Genomic DNA, 20,000 nt, shown 5'->3' on the forward strand with positions numbered 1-20,000 from the left:
CCTGTCCCTGTACAAACCCTCCTGTAGGTTTTAACTCCTACCCTGTTCCTGGAGAGACCCTCCTGTAGGTTTTAACTCCAACCCTGTCCCTGTACAAACCCTCCTGTAGGTTTTAACTCCAACCCTGTCCCTGTACAAACCCTCCTGTAGGTTTTAACTCCAACCCTGTTCCTGGAGAGTGACCCTCCTGTAGGTTTTAACTCCAACCCTGTTCCTGGAGAGAAACCCTCCTGTAGGTTTTAACTCCAACTCTGTCCCTGTACAAACCCTCCTGTAGGTTTTAACTCCAACCCTGTTCCTGGAGAGTGACCCTCCTGTAGGTTTTTAACTCCAACCCTGTTCCTGTACAAACCCTCCTGTAGGTTTTAACTCCAACCCTGTTCCTGGAGAGAAACCCTCCTGTAGGTTTTAACTCCAACTCTGTCCCTGTACAAACCCTCCTGTAGGTTTTAACTCCAACCCTGTTCCTGGAGAGTGACCCTCCTGTAGGTTTTTAACTCCAACCCTGTTCCTGTACAAACCCTCCTGTAGGTTTTAACTCCAACCCTGTTCCTGGAGAGAAACCCTCCTGTAGGTTTTAACTCCAACTCTGTCCCTGTACAAACCCTCCTGTAGGTTTTAACTCCAACCCTGTTCCTGGAGAGTGACCCTCCTGTAGGTTTTTAACTCCAACCCTGTTCCTGTACAAACCCTCCTGTAGGTTTTAACTCCAACCCTGTTCCTGGAGAGAAATCCTCCTGTAGGTTTTAACTCCTACCCTGTTCCTGGAGAGAAACCCTCCTGTAGGTTTTAACTGCTACCCTGTTCCTGGAGAGACCCTCCTGTAGGTTTTACCTCCAACCCTGTTCCTGGAGAGAGACCCTCCTGTAGGTTTTAACTCCAACCCTGTCCCTGTACAAACCCTCCTGTAGGTTTTAACTCCTACCCTGTTCCTGGAGAGACCCTCCTGTAGGTTTTAACTCCAACCCTGTCCCTGTACAAACCCTCCTGTAGGTTTTAACTCCAACCCTGTCCCTGTACAAACCCTCCTGTAGGTTTTAACTCCAACCCTGTTCCTGGAGAGTGACCCTCCTGTAGGTTTTAACTCCAACCCTGTTCCTGGAGAGAAACCCTCCTGTAGGTTTTAACTCCAACTCTGTCCCTGTACAAACCCTCCTGTAGGTTTTAACTCCAACCCTGTTCCTGGAGAGTGACCCTCCTGTAGGTTTTTAACTCCAACCCTGTTCCTGTACAAACCCTCCTGTAGGTTTTAACTCCAACCCTGTTCCTGGAGAGAAACCCTCCTGTAGGTTTTAACTCCAACTCTGTCCCTGTACAAACCCTCCTGCAGGTTTTAACTCCAACCCTGTTCCTGGAGAGTGACCCTCCTGTAGGTTTTTAACTCCAACCCTGTTCCTGTACAAACCCTCCTGTAGGTTTTAACTCCAACCCTGTTCCTGGAGAGAAACCCTCCTGTAGGTTTTAACTCCAACTCTGTCCCTGTACAAACCCTCCTGTAGGTTTTAACTCCAACCCTGTTCCTGGAGAGTGACCCTCCTGTAGGTTTTTAACTCCAACCCTGTTCCTGTACAAACCCTCCTGTAGGTTTTAACTCCAACCCTGTTCCTGGAGAGAAATCCTCCTGTAGGTTTTAACTCCTACCCTGTTCCTGGAGAGAAACCCTCCTGTAGGTTTTAACTGCTACCCTGTTCCTGGAGAGACCCTCCTGTAGGTTTTAACTCCAACCCTGTCCCTGTACAAACCCTCCTGTAGGTTTTAACTCCAACCCTGTCCCTGTACAAACCCTCCTGTAGGTTTTAACTCCAACCCTGTTCCTGGAGAGTGACCCTCCTGTAGGTTTTTAACTCCAACCCTGTTCCTGTACAAACCCTCCTGTAGGTTTTAACTCCAACCCTGTTCCTGGAGAGAAACCCTCCTGTAGGTTTTAACTCCAACTCTGTCCCTGTACAAACCCTCCTGCAGGTTTTAACTCCAACCCTGTTCCTGGAGAGTGACCCTCCTGTAGGTTTTTAACTCCAACCCTGTTCCTGTACAAACCCTCCTGTAGGTTTTAACTCCAACCCTGTTCCTGGAGAGAAACCCTCCTGTAGGTTTTAACTCCAACTCTGTCCCTGTACAAACCCTCCTGTAGGTTTTAACTCCAACCCTGTTCCTGGAGAGTGACCCTCCTGTAGGTTTTTAACTCCAACCCTGTTCCTGTACAAACCCTCCTGTAGGTTTTAACTCCAACCCTGTTCCTGGAGAGAAATCCTCCTGTAGGTTTTAACTCCTACCCTGTTCCTGGAGAGAAACCCTCCTGTAGGTTTTAACTGCTACCCTGTTCCTGGAGAGACCCTCCTGTAGGTTTTAACTCCAACCCTGTCCCTGTACAAACCCTCCTGTAGGTTTTAACTCCAACCCTGTCCCTGTACAAACCCTCCTGTAGGTTTTAACTCCAACCCTGTTCCTGGAGAGTGACCCTCCTGTAGGTTTTAACTCCAACCCTGTTCCTGGAGAGAAACCCTCCTGTAGGTTTTAACTCCAACTCTGTCCCTGTACAAACCCTCCTGTAGGTTTTAACTCCAACCCTGTTCCTGGAGAGTGACCCTCCTGTAGGTTTTTAACTCCAACCCTGTTCCTGTACAAACCCTCCTGTAGGTTTTAACTCCAACCCTGTTCCTGGAGAGAAACCCTCCTGTAGGTTTTAACTCCAACTCTGTCCCTGTACAAACCCTCCTGTAGGTTTTAACTCCAACCCTGTTCCTGGAGAGTGACCCTCCTGTAGGTTTTTAACTCCAACCCTGTTCCTGTACAAACCCTCCTGTAGGTTTTAACTCCAACCCTGTTCCTGGAGAGAAACCCTCCTGTAGGTTTTAACTCCAACTCTGTCCCTGTACAAACCCTCCTGTAGGTTTTAACTCCAACCCTGTTCCTGGAGAGTGACCCTCCTGTAGGTTTTTAACTCCAACCCTGTTCCTGTACAAACCCTCCTGTAGGTTTTAACTCCAACCCTGTTCCTGGAGAGAAATCCTCCTGTAGGTTTTAACTCCTACCCTGTTCCTGGAGAGAAACCCTCCTGTAGGTTTTAACTGCTACCCTGTTCCTGGAGAGACCCTCCTGTAGGTTTTACCTCCAACCCTGTTCCTGGAGAGAGACCCTCCTGTAGGTTTTAACTCCAACCCTGTCCCTGTACAAACCCTCCTGTAGGTTTTAACTCCTACCCTGTTCCTGGAGAGACCCTCCTGTAGGTTTTAACTCCAACCCTGTCCCTGTACAAACCCTCCTGTAGGTTTTAACTCCAACCCTGTCCCTGTACAAACCCTCCTGTAGGTTTTAACTCCAACCCTGTTCCTGGAGAGTGACCCTCCTGTAGGTTTTAACTCCAACCCTGTTCCTGGAGAGAAACCCTCCTGTAGGTTTTAACTCCAACTCTGTCCCTGTACAAACCCTCCTGTAGGTTTTAACTCCAACCCTGTTCCTGGAGAGTGACCCTCCTGTAGGTTTTTAACTCCAACCCTGTTCCTGTACAAACCCTCCTGTAGGTTTTAACTCCAACCCTGTTCCTGGAGAGAAACCCTCCTGTAGGTTTTAACTCCAACTCTGTCCCTGTACAAACCCTCCTGCAGGTTTTAACTCCAACCCTGTTCCTGGAGAGTGACCCTCCTGTAGGTTTTTAACTCCAACCCTGTTCCTGTACAAACCCTCCTGTAGGTTTTAACTCCAACCCTGTTCCTGGAGAGAAATCCTCCTGTAGGTTTTAACTCCTACCCTGTTCCTGGAGAGAAACCCTCCTGTAGGTTTTAACTGCTACCCTGTTCCTGGAGAGACCCTCCTGTAGGTTTTACCTCCAACCCTGTTCCTGGAGAGAGACCCTCCTGTAGGTTTTAACTCCAACCCTGTCCCTGTACAAACCCTCCTGTAGGTTTTAACTCCTACCCTGTTCCTGGAGAGACCCTCCTGTAGGTTTTAACTCCAACCCTGTCCCTGTACAAACCCTCCTGTAGGTTTTAACTCCAACCCTGTCCCTGTACAAACCCTCCTGTAGGTTTTAACTCCAACCCTGTTCCTGGAGAGTGACCCTCCTGTAGGTTTTAACTCCAACCCTGTTCCTGGAGAGAAACGCTCCTGTAGGTTTTAACTCCAACCCTGTTCCTGGAGAGAAACCCTCCTGTAGGTTTTAACTTCAACCCTGTTCCTGGAGAGAGACCCTCCTGTAGGTTTTAACTCCAACTTTGTTCCTGGAGAGATACCCTCCTGTAGGTTTTAACTCCAACCCTGTTCCTGGAGAGAAACCCTCCTGTAGGTTTTAACTCCAACCCTGTTCCTGGAGAGAGACCCTCCTGTAGGTTTTAACTCCAACCCTGTTCCTGGAGAGAGACCCTCCTGTAGGTTTTAACTCCAACTCTGTTCCTGGAGAGAGACCCTCCTGTAGGTTTTAACTCCAACCCTGTTTCTGGAGAGAAACCCTCCTGTAGGTTTTAACTCCAACCCTGTTCCTGGAGAGAGACCCTCCTGTAGGTTGAACTCCAACCCTGTTCCTGGAGAGAAACCCTCCTGTAGGTTTTAACTCCAACCCTGTTCCTGGAGAGAAACCCTCCTGTAGGTTTTAACTCCAACCCTGTTCCTGGAGAGAAACCCTCCTGTAAGTTTAAACTCCAAAAAACAGTGGTCTTCATACTGGTATGTAAACGATGGTCTGTCTATCTCCAAAGCCAGTACCTCGACCACCAGAGGAACTGAGATCTGTTTCCTGTTCACAGTGACGTCTTCCTCCAAGCTAGAGTAACACTCCTCCCAGACTATCCAGATACACAAGAGTGTAGATTTAATGTTGAATCCACAGAAACCTACACAGTTAACAAACTCGCATATTGAGACACTTCTGGAGGAAAACTGAAGTGAATTAACTAAGACAGGCCAAATATATTCACAATGACAACCCAGATAACTGAACAACAACCACTACTGTCTGGGTATAGTGATATAGCTGGTACCACTACTGTCTGGATATAGTGATATAGCTGGTACCACTACTGTCTGGATATAGTGATATAGCTGGTACCACTACTGTCTGGATATAGTGATATAGCTGGTACCACTACTGTCTGGATATAGTGATATAGCTGGTACCACTACTGTCTGGATATAGTGATATAGCTGGTACCACTACTGTCTGGATATAGCTGGTACCACTACTGTCTGGATATAGTGATATAGCTGGTACCACTACTGTCTGGATATAGCTGGTACCACTACTGTCTGGATATAGCTGGTACCACTACTGTCTGGATATAGTGATATAGCTGGTACCACTACTGTCTGGATATAGCTGGTACCACTACTGTCTGGATATAGCTGGTACCACTACTGTCTGGATATAGTGATATAGCTGGTACCACTACTGTCTGGATATAGTGATATAGCTGGTACCACTACTGTCTGGATATAGTGATATAGCTGGTACCACTACTGTCTGGATATAGTGATATAGCTGGTACCACTACTGTCTGGATATAGTGATATAGCTGGTACCACTACTGTCTGGATATAGTGATATAGCTGGTACCACTAATGTATGGATATAGTGATATAGCTGGTACCACTACTGTCTGGATATAGTGATATAGCTGGTACCACTACTGTCTGGATATAGCTGGTACCACTACTGTCTGGATATAGCTGGTACCACTACTGTCTGGATATAGTGATATAGCTGGTACCACTACTGTCTGGATATAGTGATATAGCTGGTACCACTACTGTCTGGATATAGTGATATAGCTGGTACCACTACTGTCTGGATATAGTGATATAGCTGGTACCACTACTGTCTGGATATAGTGATATAGCTGGTACCACTACTGTCTGGATATAGATGGTACCACTACTGTCTGGATATAGTGATATAGCTGGTACCACTACTGTCTGGATATAGCTGGTACCACTACTGTCTGGATATAGATGGTACCACTACTGTCTGGATATAGCTGGTACCACTACTGTCTGGATATAGTGATATAGCTGGTACCACTACTGTCTGGATATAGATGGTACCACTACTGTCTGGATATAGTGATATAGCTGGTCCCACTACTGTCTGGATATAGATGGTACCACTACTGTCTGGATATAGCTGGTACCACTACTGTCTGGATATAGATGGTACCACTACTGTCTGGATATAGCTGGTACCACTACTGTCTGGATATAGTGATATAGCTGGTACCACTACTGTCTGGATATAGTGATATAGCTGGTACCACTACTGTCTGGATATAGTGATATAGCTGGTACCACTACTGTCTGTATATAGTGATATAGCTGGTACCACTACTGTCTGGATATAGTGATATAGCTGGTACCACTACTGTCTGGATATAGTGATATAGCTGGTACCACTACTGTCTGGATATAGCTGGTACCACTACTGTCTGGATATAGCTGGTACCACTACTGTCTGGATATAGTGATATAGCTGGTACCACTACTGTCTGGATATAGTGATATAGCTGGTACCACTACTGTCTGGATATAGCTGGTACCACTACTGTCTGGATATAGCTGGTACCACTACTGTCTAGATATAGCTGGTACCACTACTGTCTGGATATAGTGATATAGCTGGTACCACTACTGTGTTACCTGGGTATAGCTGGTAGGAGCCGGTGTGATGCCAACGAGGCAGGTACCTCATCCTCAGTGGGAGCCAGTTCCCTCCATCCATTCTCGACTCTTACTCCATCCATACACTATTGTTACACCACTGTGTCTCAAACTCCTGGCCTCTCGGTCCCAGATCCGGTCCCTGGAAATGTTGCCGTCCGGTCCCTCCGATATGTTAATCCGACACCGATTTAATCCGTTCTCAGTCATCCAACGACCGAGAAGGCAAACCCAGAACAGATCGGAGAGGAGTCGTCGTCGTCGATGGCCTCCCTGGGGGAGCGACGGGCCTAATTCAATCCGTAAGTCATCCAATGAGAAAGAACCATAGTGAGTCCCCCCATCAAGGACGTTGTCAACAGCTTCCTCAGTAGTTGCCTGACAATGACTCAGACTGAATTCAGTCAAGTGTTAGTTGTTCTCATCTAGACAGGAAAGAACCAGAGTGAGTCCCCCCATCAAGGACGTTGTCAACAGCTTCCTCAGTAGTTGCCTGACAATGACTCAGACTGAATTCAGTCAGGTGTTAAGTCGTTCTCATCTAGACAGTCACCCAAGGAGGAAAGACCAGAGTCCCTGGGAGTAAACAAAAAGTTCCCTCCGTAATCTGACACCAAGTTGATCCTCAAATGCTATTTTACATACAGGAAGCGGGAAGGACCAAACTGAAGCTTGTTGGTAATAAAACAGGTTGTGAGACTGAGACTGCTCTACTGCTCCTTCCACCTGACGTCTCACACTCAACCCACTCACCATCACACGAGAGAGAGAGAGAGAGAGAGAGCGAGAGAGAGAGAGACAGAGAGAGAGAGAGAGAGAGAGAGAGAGAGAGAGAGAGAGAGAGAGAGAGAGGGAGAGAGAGAGAGAGAGAGAGAGAGAGAGAGAGAGAGAAAAAGAGAGAGAGAAGAGAGAGAGAACTGCCCAGAGAGAGTCCCTTGTGTATCCATTTGTACATTGTTAAAACACTGTATATATATAATATGACATTTGTAATGTCTTTATTGTTTTGAAACTTCTGTATGTGTCATGTTTACTGTTAATTTGTATTGTTTATTTCACTTTTGTATAATATCTACCTCACTTGCTTTGGCAATGTTAACACATGTTTCCCATGCCAATAAAGCCCCTTGAATTGAATTGAGAGAGAGACAGAGAGAGAGAGAGAGACAGAGAGAGAGAGAGAGACAGAGAGAGAGAGAGAGAGAGAGAGAGAGAGAGAGAGAGAGAGAGAGAGAGAGAGCTCCCCAGAGAGACCTGACCACTGTACCGCATCACAACACGAGACACAATGACAGAATGAAAGAGAGAGAATGATGGGAAGGAGAGACAGAGTTGTTGACGACAATGATCCAGCTCAGTGAAAGAGAGGGGAGAGCAGTGTCTCACACACACACACACACACACACACACACACATACACACACCTACACCTGCAGGCCTCTCATGGGGTAAAAGGATACAGACGTAACACTCACAGGACTTTGTGAATAATTTAACGCTACGGAGGAGAATGGAACCATAGACGTCGGGTAGAACACACACACACACACAGGAACATACCGTTAATGAGGAGCTAGGAGGAGGAAGTCGACTACTGGACACACACACCACACACACACACAAACACAGACACAACAGGGTCACAGGAACATACTGTTTTAATGAGGAGCTAGGAGGAGGAAGTCGGACTACTGGACACACACACCACACACACACACAAACAGAGACACAACAGGGTCAAAGGAACATACTGTTTTAATGAGGAGCTAGGAGGAGGAAGTCGACTACTGGACACACACATCTAACCATGGTGTATATAGGTATAGGTCTGTTGACTTCCTGTTGTGGTTGGGGTCCGGGCTGTTGTCATTTGAATAAAGCCACAGAGCAGTTTCCCCTCAGGCTAATAGGCAAAGCTAATGAGAAAGAGTTTTACAACCTGCCGACGAACATTCTCTCACATCAACACACACACACACACACACACTGTTGTCCTCTTCAGCGTGGCCATCTAGCCTCTCCCAACGGTGCCACTGTTACGCGTTCAACCAAAGGGGGATCTAACGCCGACTCGACAAGCGCTACGATATAACGTTAGAACATAATGCTAACGCAGGCCTATGTGAACACTGTGCTACTGGCGTTAGCACATGCTAATGCATAGCATCCCCTTTGTAAAAAGCTATGCTAACGTTAGCACATGCTAATGCATAGCACCCCCTTTGTAAAAAACTATGCTAACGTTAGCACATGCTAATGGATTTGCAAGCCTTTAGCTATGCTAAGCTATGCTAAAGCTATCACATGCTAATGCATAGCATCCCCTTTGTAAAAAGCTATGCTAACGTTAGCACATGCTAATATATTTGCAAGCCTTTAGCTATGCTAAGCTATGCTAACGCTATCACATGCTAATTGGGACGTCTGAAATGGATAGCGGAGAAGAGGGCAGTAGGGCGGACTGTTTCAAATAACCGACCTAGCAAGACATTTCACAGCAGCACTTTTACAGCAGGTTGAGGAATTCTACACTCCCTTTCCAACGACACATGTACCCGCACAGCAAGCATAAACACACACACACACACACACACACACACACACAGAGAGAGAGAGAGAGGACTAAATGTGGCCTAAATCGAGAGGCTATTGCTCCATTGTAATGAAAATTACTCTCTCTCTCTCTCTCTCTCTACCACACCTGCTGTCTCGACCTCTGAATGCTCGGCATGAGAAAAGCCAACTGACATTTACTCCTGAGGTGCTGACCTGTTGCACCCTCGACAACCACTGTGATTATTACTTGAGCCTGCTGGTCATTTATGAACATTTGAACATCTTGGCCATGTTCTGTTATAATCTCCACCCGGCACAGCCAGAAGAGGACTGGCCACCCCTCATAGCCTGGTTCCTCTCTAGGTTTCTTCCTAGGTTCTGGCCTTTCTAGGGAGTTTTTCCTAGCCACCGTGCTTCTACACCTGTATTGCTTGCTATTTGGGGTTTTAGGCTGGGTTTCTGTACAACACTTTGAGATATCGGCTGATGTAAAAATGGCTTTATAGACAGTCTCGTCTTGAACACCCACAACATAATTAAAACACCATGCTTTAAAAGATGTGGCAACAACTTCAAATGGAAGACCTAGGACATAGATATAGAGTAAATAGACTGTATAATATGGACATAGATATAGAGTAAATAGACTGTAAAATATGGACATAGATATAGAGTAAATAGACTGTATAATAAGGACATAGATATAGAGTAAATAGACAGTATAATAAGGACATAGATATAGAGTAAATAGACAGTATAATAAGGACATAGATATAGAGTAAATAGACTGTATAATAAGGACATAGATATAGAGTAAATAGACTGTATAATAAGGACATAGATATAGAGTAAATAGACAGTATAATAAGGACATAGATATAGAGTAAATAGACAGTATAATAAGGACATAGATATAGAGTAAATAGACAGTATAATATGGACATAGATATAGAGTAAATAGACAGTATAATAAGGACATAGATATAGAGTAAATAGACTGTATAATATGGACATAGATATAGAGTAAATAGACAGTATAATAAGGACATAGATATAGACAGTATAATATGGACATAGATATAGAGTAAATAGACAGTATAATAAGGACATAGATATAGAGCAAATAGAGAGTATAATATGGACATAGATATAGAGTAAATAGACTGTATAAAGTGATAGTTTTGTACTCACCTCCATCAGAGACCACAGCAGACTGTAAGAAAATACAGAGATATGGGTAAGACTGTGTTCTCATCAACACACACACATTAACAGACATCAACACACACACACAGAGAGACATGGGTAAGACTGTGTTCTCATCAACACACACATTAACAGACATCAACACACACACACACATTAACAGACATCAACACACACACACACACACACACACACACACACACACACACACACACACACACACATACACACACACACACACACACATACACACACACACACACACACACAGAGAAAATACAGAGAGACATGGGTAAGACTGTGTTCTCATCAACACACACATTAACAGACATCAACACACACACACACATTAACAGACATCAACACACACACACACACACACACACACACACACACACACACACACACACACACACACACACACACACACACACACACACACACACACATACACACACACACACACACAGAGAAAATACAGAGAGACATGGGTAAGACTGTGTTCTCATCAACAAACACACATTAACAGACATCAACAAACACACACACACACACGCAGACACTAATAAAGGTGTGTGGTGTGTGTGTGTGTGTGTGTGTGTGTTTGTGCAGGTGAGTTTGTTTGTGGTGTGTTTAGACATGCAGTAGGATCAGATCAGTGACTCATCCTATATAACCTGAATGACTTTAACCACTATGAGAACCAACGGAGAGAGGAGAGATGGAGGGGAACGAGGAGAGAGGAGATAGGGAGGGAGGGAGAACGAGGAGAGAGGGAGGGGAACGAGGAGAGAGGAGATATGGAGGGGAACGAGGAGAGAGGGAGGGGAATGAGGCGAGAGAAGGAGGAGAACGAGGAGAGAAGAGAGAGGGAGGGGAGAGATGGAGGGGAACGAGGAGAGAGGAGAGATGGAGGGGAACGAGGAGAGATGGAGGGAAACGAGGAGAGAGGGAGGGGAACGAGGAGAGATGGAGGGGAGAGGGAGGGGAACGAGAAGAGAGGAGAGAGAGAGATGGCTAAATGAAAGCGAAGAGAGAAAGGAGAGAGGAGATTTAGTGGAGGAGAGAGTGAGTTCTCAGCTATAATCTATACCATCTCTGTCTTGCTCATGCCTGTGATGTTTACTGTAAAACCAGCCAGAGAGATCTGGTGGAAAAATACAGTTGGCAAAAGACCACGGGTAGCTGAGGACTTAACGACACACACACACACACACACACACACACACACACACACACACACACACACACACACACACACACACACACACACACACACACACACACACACACACACACACACACACACACACACACACACACACACACACACACACACACACACACACACACGCACGCTTGAGTATAGATGGTTTGCATTCTCATAATGTGGTTTCCACATGTGTCCAGCCCCCTCCCCCTCTTCCCTCCAGTCTGATCCCAGACAATCATCTGTGGTTCCAGAGGTTTGGCCCCAAGTCCCTTCTCTTCTTTCCCCGTCTCTCTCTCTATCTCTCCCTCCCATGTGTCTTCTTCCCTCACTTTATTCTCTATCCCTCTCCCTTCCATGTGTCTTCTTCACTCACTTTATTCTCTCTCTCTCTCCCTTTCATGTGTCTTCTTCCCTCACTTTATTCTCTCTCTCTCTCTCTCCTTCCATGTGTCTTCTTCCCTCACTTTATTCTCTCTCTCCCTTCCATGTGTCTTCTTCCCTCACTTTATTCTCTCTCTCTCTCTCCTTCCATGTGTCTTCTTCCCTCACTTTTTATTAACAATGTTCTGGTCTGAGTGGTATTATACAGTTGGACCTAATGTTCTGGTCTGAGTGGTATTATACAGTTGGACCTAACAGGAAACATGTTCTGGTCTGAGTGGTATTATACAGTTGGACCTAATGTTCTGGTCTGAGTGGTGTTATACAGTTGGACCTAATGTTCTGGTCTGAGTGGTATTATACAGTTGGACCTAATGTTCTGGTCTGAGTGGTGTTATACAGTTGGACCTAATGTTCTGGTCTGAGTGGTGTTATACAGTTGGACCTAACAGGAAACATGTTCTGGTCTGAGTGGTATTATACAGTTGGACCTAATGTTCTGGTCTGAGTGGTATTATACAGTTGGACCTGACAGGAAACATGTTCTGGTCTGAGTGGTATTATACAGTTGGACCTAACAGGAAACATGTTCTGGTCTGAGTGGTATTATACAGTTGGACCTAACAGGAAACATGTTCTGGTCTGGGTGGTGTTATACAGTTGGACCTAATGTTCTGGTCTGAGTGGTGTTATACAGTTGGACCTAACAGGAAACATGTTCTGGTCTGAGTGGTGTTATACAGTTGGACCTAATGTTCTGGTCTGAGTGGTGTTATACAGTTGGACCTAATGTTCTGGTCTGAGTGGTGTTATACAGTTGGACCTAATGTTCTGGTCTGAGTGGTATTATACAGTTGGACCTAACAGGAAACATGTTCTGGTCTGAGTGGTATTATACAGTTGGACCTAATGTTCTGGTCTGAGTGGTATTATACAGTTGGACCTAACAGGAAACATGTTCTGGTCTGGGTGGTGTTATACAGTTGGACCTAATGTTCTGGTCTGAGTGGTATTATACAGTTGGACCTAACAGGAAACCTGTTCTGGTCTGAGTGGTATTATACAGTTGGACCTAACAGGAAACATGTTCTGGTCTGAGTGGTATTATACAGTTGGACCTAACAGGAAACATGTTCTGGTCTGAGTGGTATTATACAGTTGGACCTAATGTTCTGGTCTGAGTGGTATTATACAGTTGGACCTAATGTTCTGGTCTGAGTGGTATTATACAGTTGGACCTAATGTTCTGGTCTGAGTGGTGCTATACAGTTGGACCTAATGTTCTGGTCTGAGTGGTGTTATACAGTTGGACCTAATGTTCTGGTCTGAGTGGTATTATACAGTTGGACCTAATGTTCTGGTCTGAGTGGTGTTATACAGTTGGACCTAACAGGAAACATGTTCTGGTCTGAGTGGTGTTATACAGTTGGACCTAACAGGAAACATGTTCTGGTCTGAGTGGTGTTATACAGTTGGACCTAATGTTCTGGTCTGAGTGGTATTATACAGTTGGACCTAATGTTCTGGTCTGAGTGGTGTTATACAGTTGGACCTAACAGGAAACATGTTCTGGTCTGAGTGGTGTTATACAGTTGGACCTAACAGGAAACATGTTCTGGTCTGAGTGGTATTATACAGTTGGACCTAACAGGAAACATGTTCTGGTCTGAGTGGTGTTATACAGTTGGACCTAATGTTCTGGTCTGAGTGGTGTTATACAGTTGGACCTAATGTTCTGGTCTGAGTGGTGTTATACAGTTGGACCTAATGTTCTGGTCTGAGTGGTGTTATACAGTTGGACCTAATGTTCTGGTCTGAGTGGTATTATACAGTTGGACCTAATGTTCTGGTCTGAGTGGTATTATACAGTTGGACCTAATGTTCTGGTCTGAGTGGTGTTATACAGTTGGACCTAACAGGAAACATGTTCTGGTCTGAGTGGTATTATACAGTTGGACCTAATGTTCTGGTCTGAGTGGTATTATACAGTTGGACCTAACAGGAAACATGTTCTGGTCTGAGTGGTATTATACAGTTGGACCTAACAGGAAACATGTTCTGGTCTGAGTGGTATTATACAGTTGGACCTAATGTTCTGGTCTGAGTGGTATTATACAGTTGGACCTAATGTTCTGGTCTGAGTGGTATTATACAGTTGGACCTAACAGGAAACATGTTCTGGTCTGAGTGGTGTTATACAGTTGGACCTAATGTTCTGGTCTGAGTGGTGTTATACAGTTTAGGTCCAACTGTATAAAATCACACAGGCTAGATGGTAGCAACCTGGAAGGCTTGTTTACGTGTGTGTGAGTTTATGAGTGTGTGTGTGTGTGTGTGTGAGTGTGTGTGTGTGTGTGTGTGTGTGTGTGTGTGTGAGAGAGTTTATGAGTGTGTGTGTGTGTGTGTGTGTGTGTGTGTGTGTGAGTTTATGAGTGTGTGTGTGTGTGTGTGTGTGTGTGAGAGAGTTTATGAGTGTGTGTGTGTGTGTGTGTGTGTGTGTGTGTGTGTGAGAGTTTATGAGTGTGTGTGTGTGTGTGTGTGTGTGTGTGTGTGTGTGTGTGTGTGTGTGTGTGTGTGTGAGAGAGTTTATGAGTGTGTGTGTGTGTGTGTGTGTGTGTGTGTGTGTGTGTGTGTGTGTGTGTGTGTGTGTGTGTGTGTGAGTGTGTGTGTGTGTGTGTGTGTGTGTGTGTGTGTAACGGGTTCACATCAGGGTTATAGTAGAGTTTACAACTGTCCTTCTCTTCTCTTGTCATAATATTAATATAACACATTAACAGGGTACAACCATAAAAAACTATTTTAAAACAATCCAAACTTTCCTAAATGTTCCAAGGATGAAACTAGACAGGAGCTGTTAACCCTGTCTCCTTAGTAACCCTGTCTCCTTAGTAACCCTGTCTCCTCAGTAACCCTGTCTCCTTAGTAACCCTGTCTCCTTATTAACCCTGTCTCCTTAGTAACCCTGTCTCCTTAGTAACCCTGTCTCCTTAGTAACCCTGTCTCCTCAGTAACCCTGTCTCCTTATTAACCCTGTCTCCTTAGTAACCCTGTCTCCTTATTAACCCTGTCTAATTAGTAACCCTGTCTCCTCAGTAACCCTGTCTCCTTAGTAACCCTGTCTCCTTATTAACCCTGTCTCCTTAGTAACCCTGTCTCCTTAGTAACCCTGTCTCCTCAGTAACCCTGTCTCCTTAGTAACCCTGTCTCCTTATTAACCCTGTCTCCTTAGTAACCCTGTCTCCTCAGTAACCCTGTCTCCTTAGTAACTCTGTCTCCTTATTAACCCTGTCTCCTTAGTAACCCTGTCTCCTTAGTAACCCTGTCTCCTTAGTAACCCTGTCTCCTCAGTAACCCTGTCTCCTTATTAACCCTGTCTCCTTAGTAACCCTGTCTCCTTATTAACCCTGTCTAATTAGTAACCCTGTCTCCTTAGTAACCCTGTCTCCTTATTAACCCTGTCTCCTTAGTAACCCTGTCTCCTTATTAACCCTGTCTCCTTAGTAACCCTGTCTCATTAGTAACCCTGTCTCCTTAGTAACCCTGTCTCCTCAGTAACCCTGTCTCCTTATTAACCCTGTCTCATTAGTAACCCTGTCTCATTAGTAACCCTGTCTCCTTAGTAACCCTGTCTCCTTAGTAACCCTGTCTCCTCAGTAACCCCGTCTCCTTAGTAACCCTGTCTCCTTAGTAACCCTGTCTCCTTAGTAACCCTGTCTCCTTAGTAACAATGTCTCAGTAACCCTGTCTCAGTAATGATGATAACCCTGTCTCAGTAACCCTGTCTCAGTAATGATAGTAACCCTGTCTCAGTAATGATATTAACCCTGTCTCAGTAATCCTGTCTCAGTAATGATATTAACCCTGTCTCAGTAATGATATTAACCCTGTCTCAGTATCCCTGTCTCAGTAACCCTGTCTCAGTAACGATAGTAACCCTGTCTCAGTAACCCTGTCTCAGTAATGATATTAACCCTGTCTCAGTAATGATATTAACCCTGTCTCAGTAACCCTGTCTCAGTAACCCTGTCTCAGTAATGATAGTAACCCTGTCTCAGTAACCCTGTCTCAGTAACCCTGTCTCAGTAATGATAGTAACCCTGTCTCAGTAACCCTGTCTCAGTAACCCTGTCTCAGTAATGATAGTAACTCTGTCTCAGTAACCCTGTCTCAGTAATGATATTAACCCTGTCTCAGTAACCCTGTCTCAGTAATGATATTAACCCTGTCTCAGTAACCCTGTCTCAGTAATGATATTAACCCTGTCTCAGTAATGATATTAACCCTGTCTCAGTAACCCTGTCTCAGTAATGATATTAACCCTGTCTCAGTAACCCTGTCTCAGTAACCCTGTCTCAGTAACGATAGTAACCCTGTCTCAGTAACCCTGTCTCAGTAACGATAGTAACCCTGTCTCAGTAACCCTGTCTCAGTAACCCTGTCTCAGTAATGATATTAACCCTGTCTCAGTAACCCTGTCTCAGTAACCCTGTCTCAGTAATGATATTAACCCTGTCTCAGTAATGATATTAACCCTGTCTCAGTAACCCTGTCTCAGTAATGATATTAACCCTGTCTCAGTAATGATAGTAACCCTGTCTCAGTAATGATAGTAACCCTGTCTCAGTAACCCTGTCTCAGTAATGATGTTAATCCTGTCTCAGTAACCCTGTCTCAGTAACCCTGTCTCAGTAACCCTGTCTCAGTAATGATAGTAACCCTGTCTCAGTAACCCTGTCTCAGTAACCCTGTCTCAGTAATGATGTTAACCCTGTCTCAGTAACCCTGTCTCAGTAACCCTGTCTCAGTAATGATATTAACCCTGTCTCAGTAACCCTGTCTCAGTAATGATAGTAACCCTGTCTCAGTAACCCTGTCTCAGTAATGATATTAACCCTGTCTCAGTAATGATATTAACCCTGTCTCAGTAATGATATTAACCCTGTCTCAGTAACCCTGTCTCAGTAATGATATTAACCCTGTCTCAGTAACCCTGTCTCAGTAAACCTGTCTCAGTAACGATAGTAACCCTGTCTCAGTAACGATAGTAACCCTGTCTCAGTAACCCTGTCTCAGTAACCCTGTCTCAGTAATGATAGTAACCCTGTCTCAGTAACCCTGTCTCAGTAATGATAGTAACCCTGTCTCAGTAACCCTGTCTCAGTAATGATATTAACCCTGTCTCAGTAACGATAGTAACCCTGTCTCAGTAACCCTGTCTCAGTAATGATATTAACCCTGTCTCAGTAATGATAGTAACCCTGTCTCCGTAATGATTTTAACCCTGTCTCAGTAATGATATTAACCCTGTCTCAGTAACCCTGTCTCAGTAACCCTGTCTCAGTAACGATAGTAACCCTGTCTCAGTAACCCTGTCTCATTAGTAACCCTGTCTCCTTAGTAACCCTTTCTCCTTAGTAACCCTGTCTCCTTAGTAACCCTGTCTCCTCAGTAACCCCGTCTCCTTAGTAACCCTGCCTCCTTAGTAACCCTGTCTCCTTAGTAACAATGTCTCAGTAACCCTGTCTCAGTAATGATGTTAACCCTGTCTCAGTAACCCTGTCTCAGTAACCCTGTCTCAGTAATGATATTAACCCTGTCTCAGTAATCCTGTCTCAGTAATGATATTAACCCTGTCTCAGTAATCCTGTCTCAGTAATGATAGTAACCCTGTCTCAGTAACCCTGTCTCAGTAACGATATTAACCCTGTCTCAGTAACCCTGTCTCAGTAATGATATTAACCCTGTCTCAGTAACCCTGTCTCAGTAACCCTGTCTCAGTAACGATAGTAACCCTGTCTCAGTAACCCTGTCTCATTAGTAACCCTGTCTCCTTAGTAACCCTTTCTCCTTAGTAACCCTGTCTCCTTAGTAACCCTGTCTCCTCAGTAACCCCGTCTCCTTAGTAACCCTGTCTCCTTAGTAACCCTGTCTCCTTAGTAACAATGTCTCAGTAACCCTGTCTCAGTAATGATGTTAACCCTGTCTCAGTAACCCTGTCTCAGTAACCCTGTCTCAGTAATGATATTAACCCTGTCTCAGTAATCCTGTCTCAGTAATGATATTAACCCTGTCTCAGTAATCCTGTCTCAGTAATGATAGTAACCCGGTCTCAGTAACCCTGTCTCAGTAATGATATTAACCCTGTCTCAGTAACCCTGTCTCAGTAATGATATTAACCCTGTCTCAGTAACCCTGTCTCAGTAATGATATTAACCCTGTCTCAGTAATGATAGTAACCCTGTCTCAGTAACCCTGTCTCAGTAATGATGTTAATCCTGTCTCAGTAACCCTGTCTCAGTAACCCTGTCTCAGTAATGATAGTAACCCTGTCTCAGTAACCCTGTCTCAGTAACCCTGTCTCAGTAATGATGTTAACCCTGTCTCAGTAACCCTGTCTCAGTAACCCTGTCTCAGTAATGATATTAACCCTGTCTCAGTAACCCTGTCTCAGTAATGATAGTAACCCTGTCTCAGTAACCCTGTCTCAGTAATGATATTAACCCTGTCTCAGTAATGATATTAACCCTGTCTCAGTAATGATATTAACCCTGTCTCAGTAACCCTGTCTCAGTAATGATATTAACCCTGTCTCAGTAACCCTGTCTCAGTAATGATATTAACCCTGTCTCAGTAACCCTGTCTCAGTAACCCTGTCTTAGTAACCCTGTCTCAGTAACGATAGTAACCCTGTCTCAGTAACCCTGTCTCAGTAATGATATTAACCCTGTCTCAGTAATGATATTAACCCTGTCTCAGTAACCCTGTCTCAGTAATGGTATTAACCCTGTCTCAGTAACCCTGTCTCAGTAATGATATTAACCCTGTCTCAGTAATGATGTTAACCCTGTCTCAGTAACCCTGTCTCAGTAATGATATTAACCCTGTCTCAGTAACCCTGTCTCAGTAACCCTGTCTCAGTAACCCTGTCTCATTAATGATATTAACCCTGTCTCAGTAATGATATTAACCCTGTCTCAGTAACCCTGTCTCAGTAACCCTGTCTCAGTAATGATAGCAACCCTGTCTCAGTAACCCTGTCTCAGCAACCCTGTCTCAGTAATGATAGTAACCCTGTCTCAGTAACCCTGTCTCAGTAATGATATTAACCCTGTCTCAGTAACGATAGTAACCCTGTCTCAGTAACCCTGTCTCAGTAATGATATTAACCCTGTCTCAGTAACCCTGTCTCAGTAATGATATTAACCCTGTCTCAGTAATGATATTAACCCTGTCTCAGTAACCCTGTCTCAGTAATGATATTAACCCTGTCTCAGTAATGATAGTAACCCTGTCTCCGTAATGATATTAACCCTGTCTCAGTAATGATAGTAACCCTGTCTCCGTAATGATATTAACCCTGTCTCAGTAATGATATTAACCCTGTCTCAGTAACCCTGTCTCAGTAACGATAGTAACCCTGTCTCAGTAACGATAGTAACCCTGTCTCAGTAATGATAGTAACCCTGTCTCAGTAACCCTGTCTCAGTAATGATATTAACCCTGTCTCAGTAACCCTGTCTCCGTAATGATATTAACCCTGTCTCAGTAATGATATTAACCCTGTCTCAGTAACCCTGTCTCAGTAACGATAGTAACCCTGTCTCAGTAACGATAGTAACCCTGTCTCAGTAACCCTGTCTCAGTAACCCTGTCTCAGTAACCCTGTCTCAGTAATGATATTAACCCTGTCTCAGTAACCCTGTCTCAGTAACCCTGTCTCAGTAACCCTGTCTCAGTAATGATATTAACCCTGTCTCAGTAATGACATTAACCCTGTCTCAGTAACCCTGTCTCAGTAATGATATTAACCCTGTCTCAGTAACCCTGTCTCAGTAACCCTGTCTCAGTAATGATATTAACCCTGTCTCAGTAATGATGTTAACCCTGTCTCAGTAACCCTGTCTCAGTAATGATATTAACCCTGTCTCAGTAGCCCTGTCTCAGTAACCCTGTCTCAGTAACCCTGTCTAAGTAACCCTGTCTCAGTAATGATGTTAACCCT

The 20,000-nt window shown here is 44.6% G+C and overlaps 1 protein-coding gene across 7 annotated transcripts in view; it reads right to left on the reverse strand.

Annotated features, from left to right (window-relative positions):
- The window catches only part of LOC110515513 (regulator of G protein signaling 12), a 150,419-nt gene that overhangs the window by 33,878 nt on the left and 96,541 nt on the right, over positions 1–20,000 (reverse strand). For 6 of the 7 annotated variants that reach the window (XM_090209891.1, XM_090209890.1, XM_090209888.1 and 3 more), the window contains one exon: positions 10,390–10,411. In XM_090209891.1, the coding sequence (XP_090066017.1) occupies positions 10,390–10,411 (22 nt within the window). Of the gene's footprint in view, positions 1–6,621; positions 7,385–10,389; positions 10,412–20,000 lie in introns of those variants that run through there. The other variant, XM_090209893.1, reaches the window with a different exon arrangement.

Source organism: Oncorhynchus mykiss, chromosome 19 (assembly GCF_057628025.1).
Source record: "Oncorhynchus mykiss isolate SJ-2025 chromosome 19, ASM5762802v1, whole genome shotgun sequence".
Classification (NCBI taxonomy): domain Eukaryota; kingdom Metazoa; phylum Chordata; class Actinopteri; order Salmoniformes; family Salmonidae; genus Oncorhynchus; species Oncorhynchus mykiss.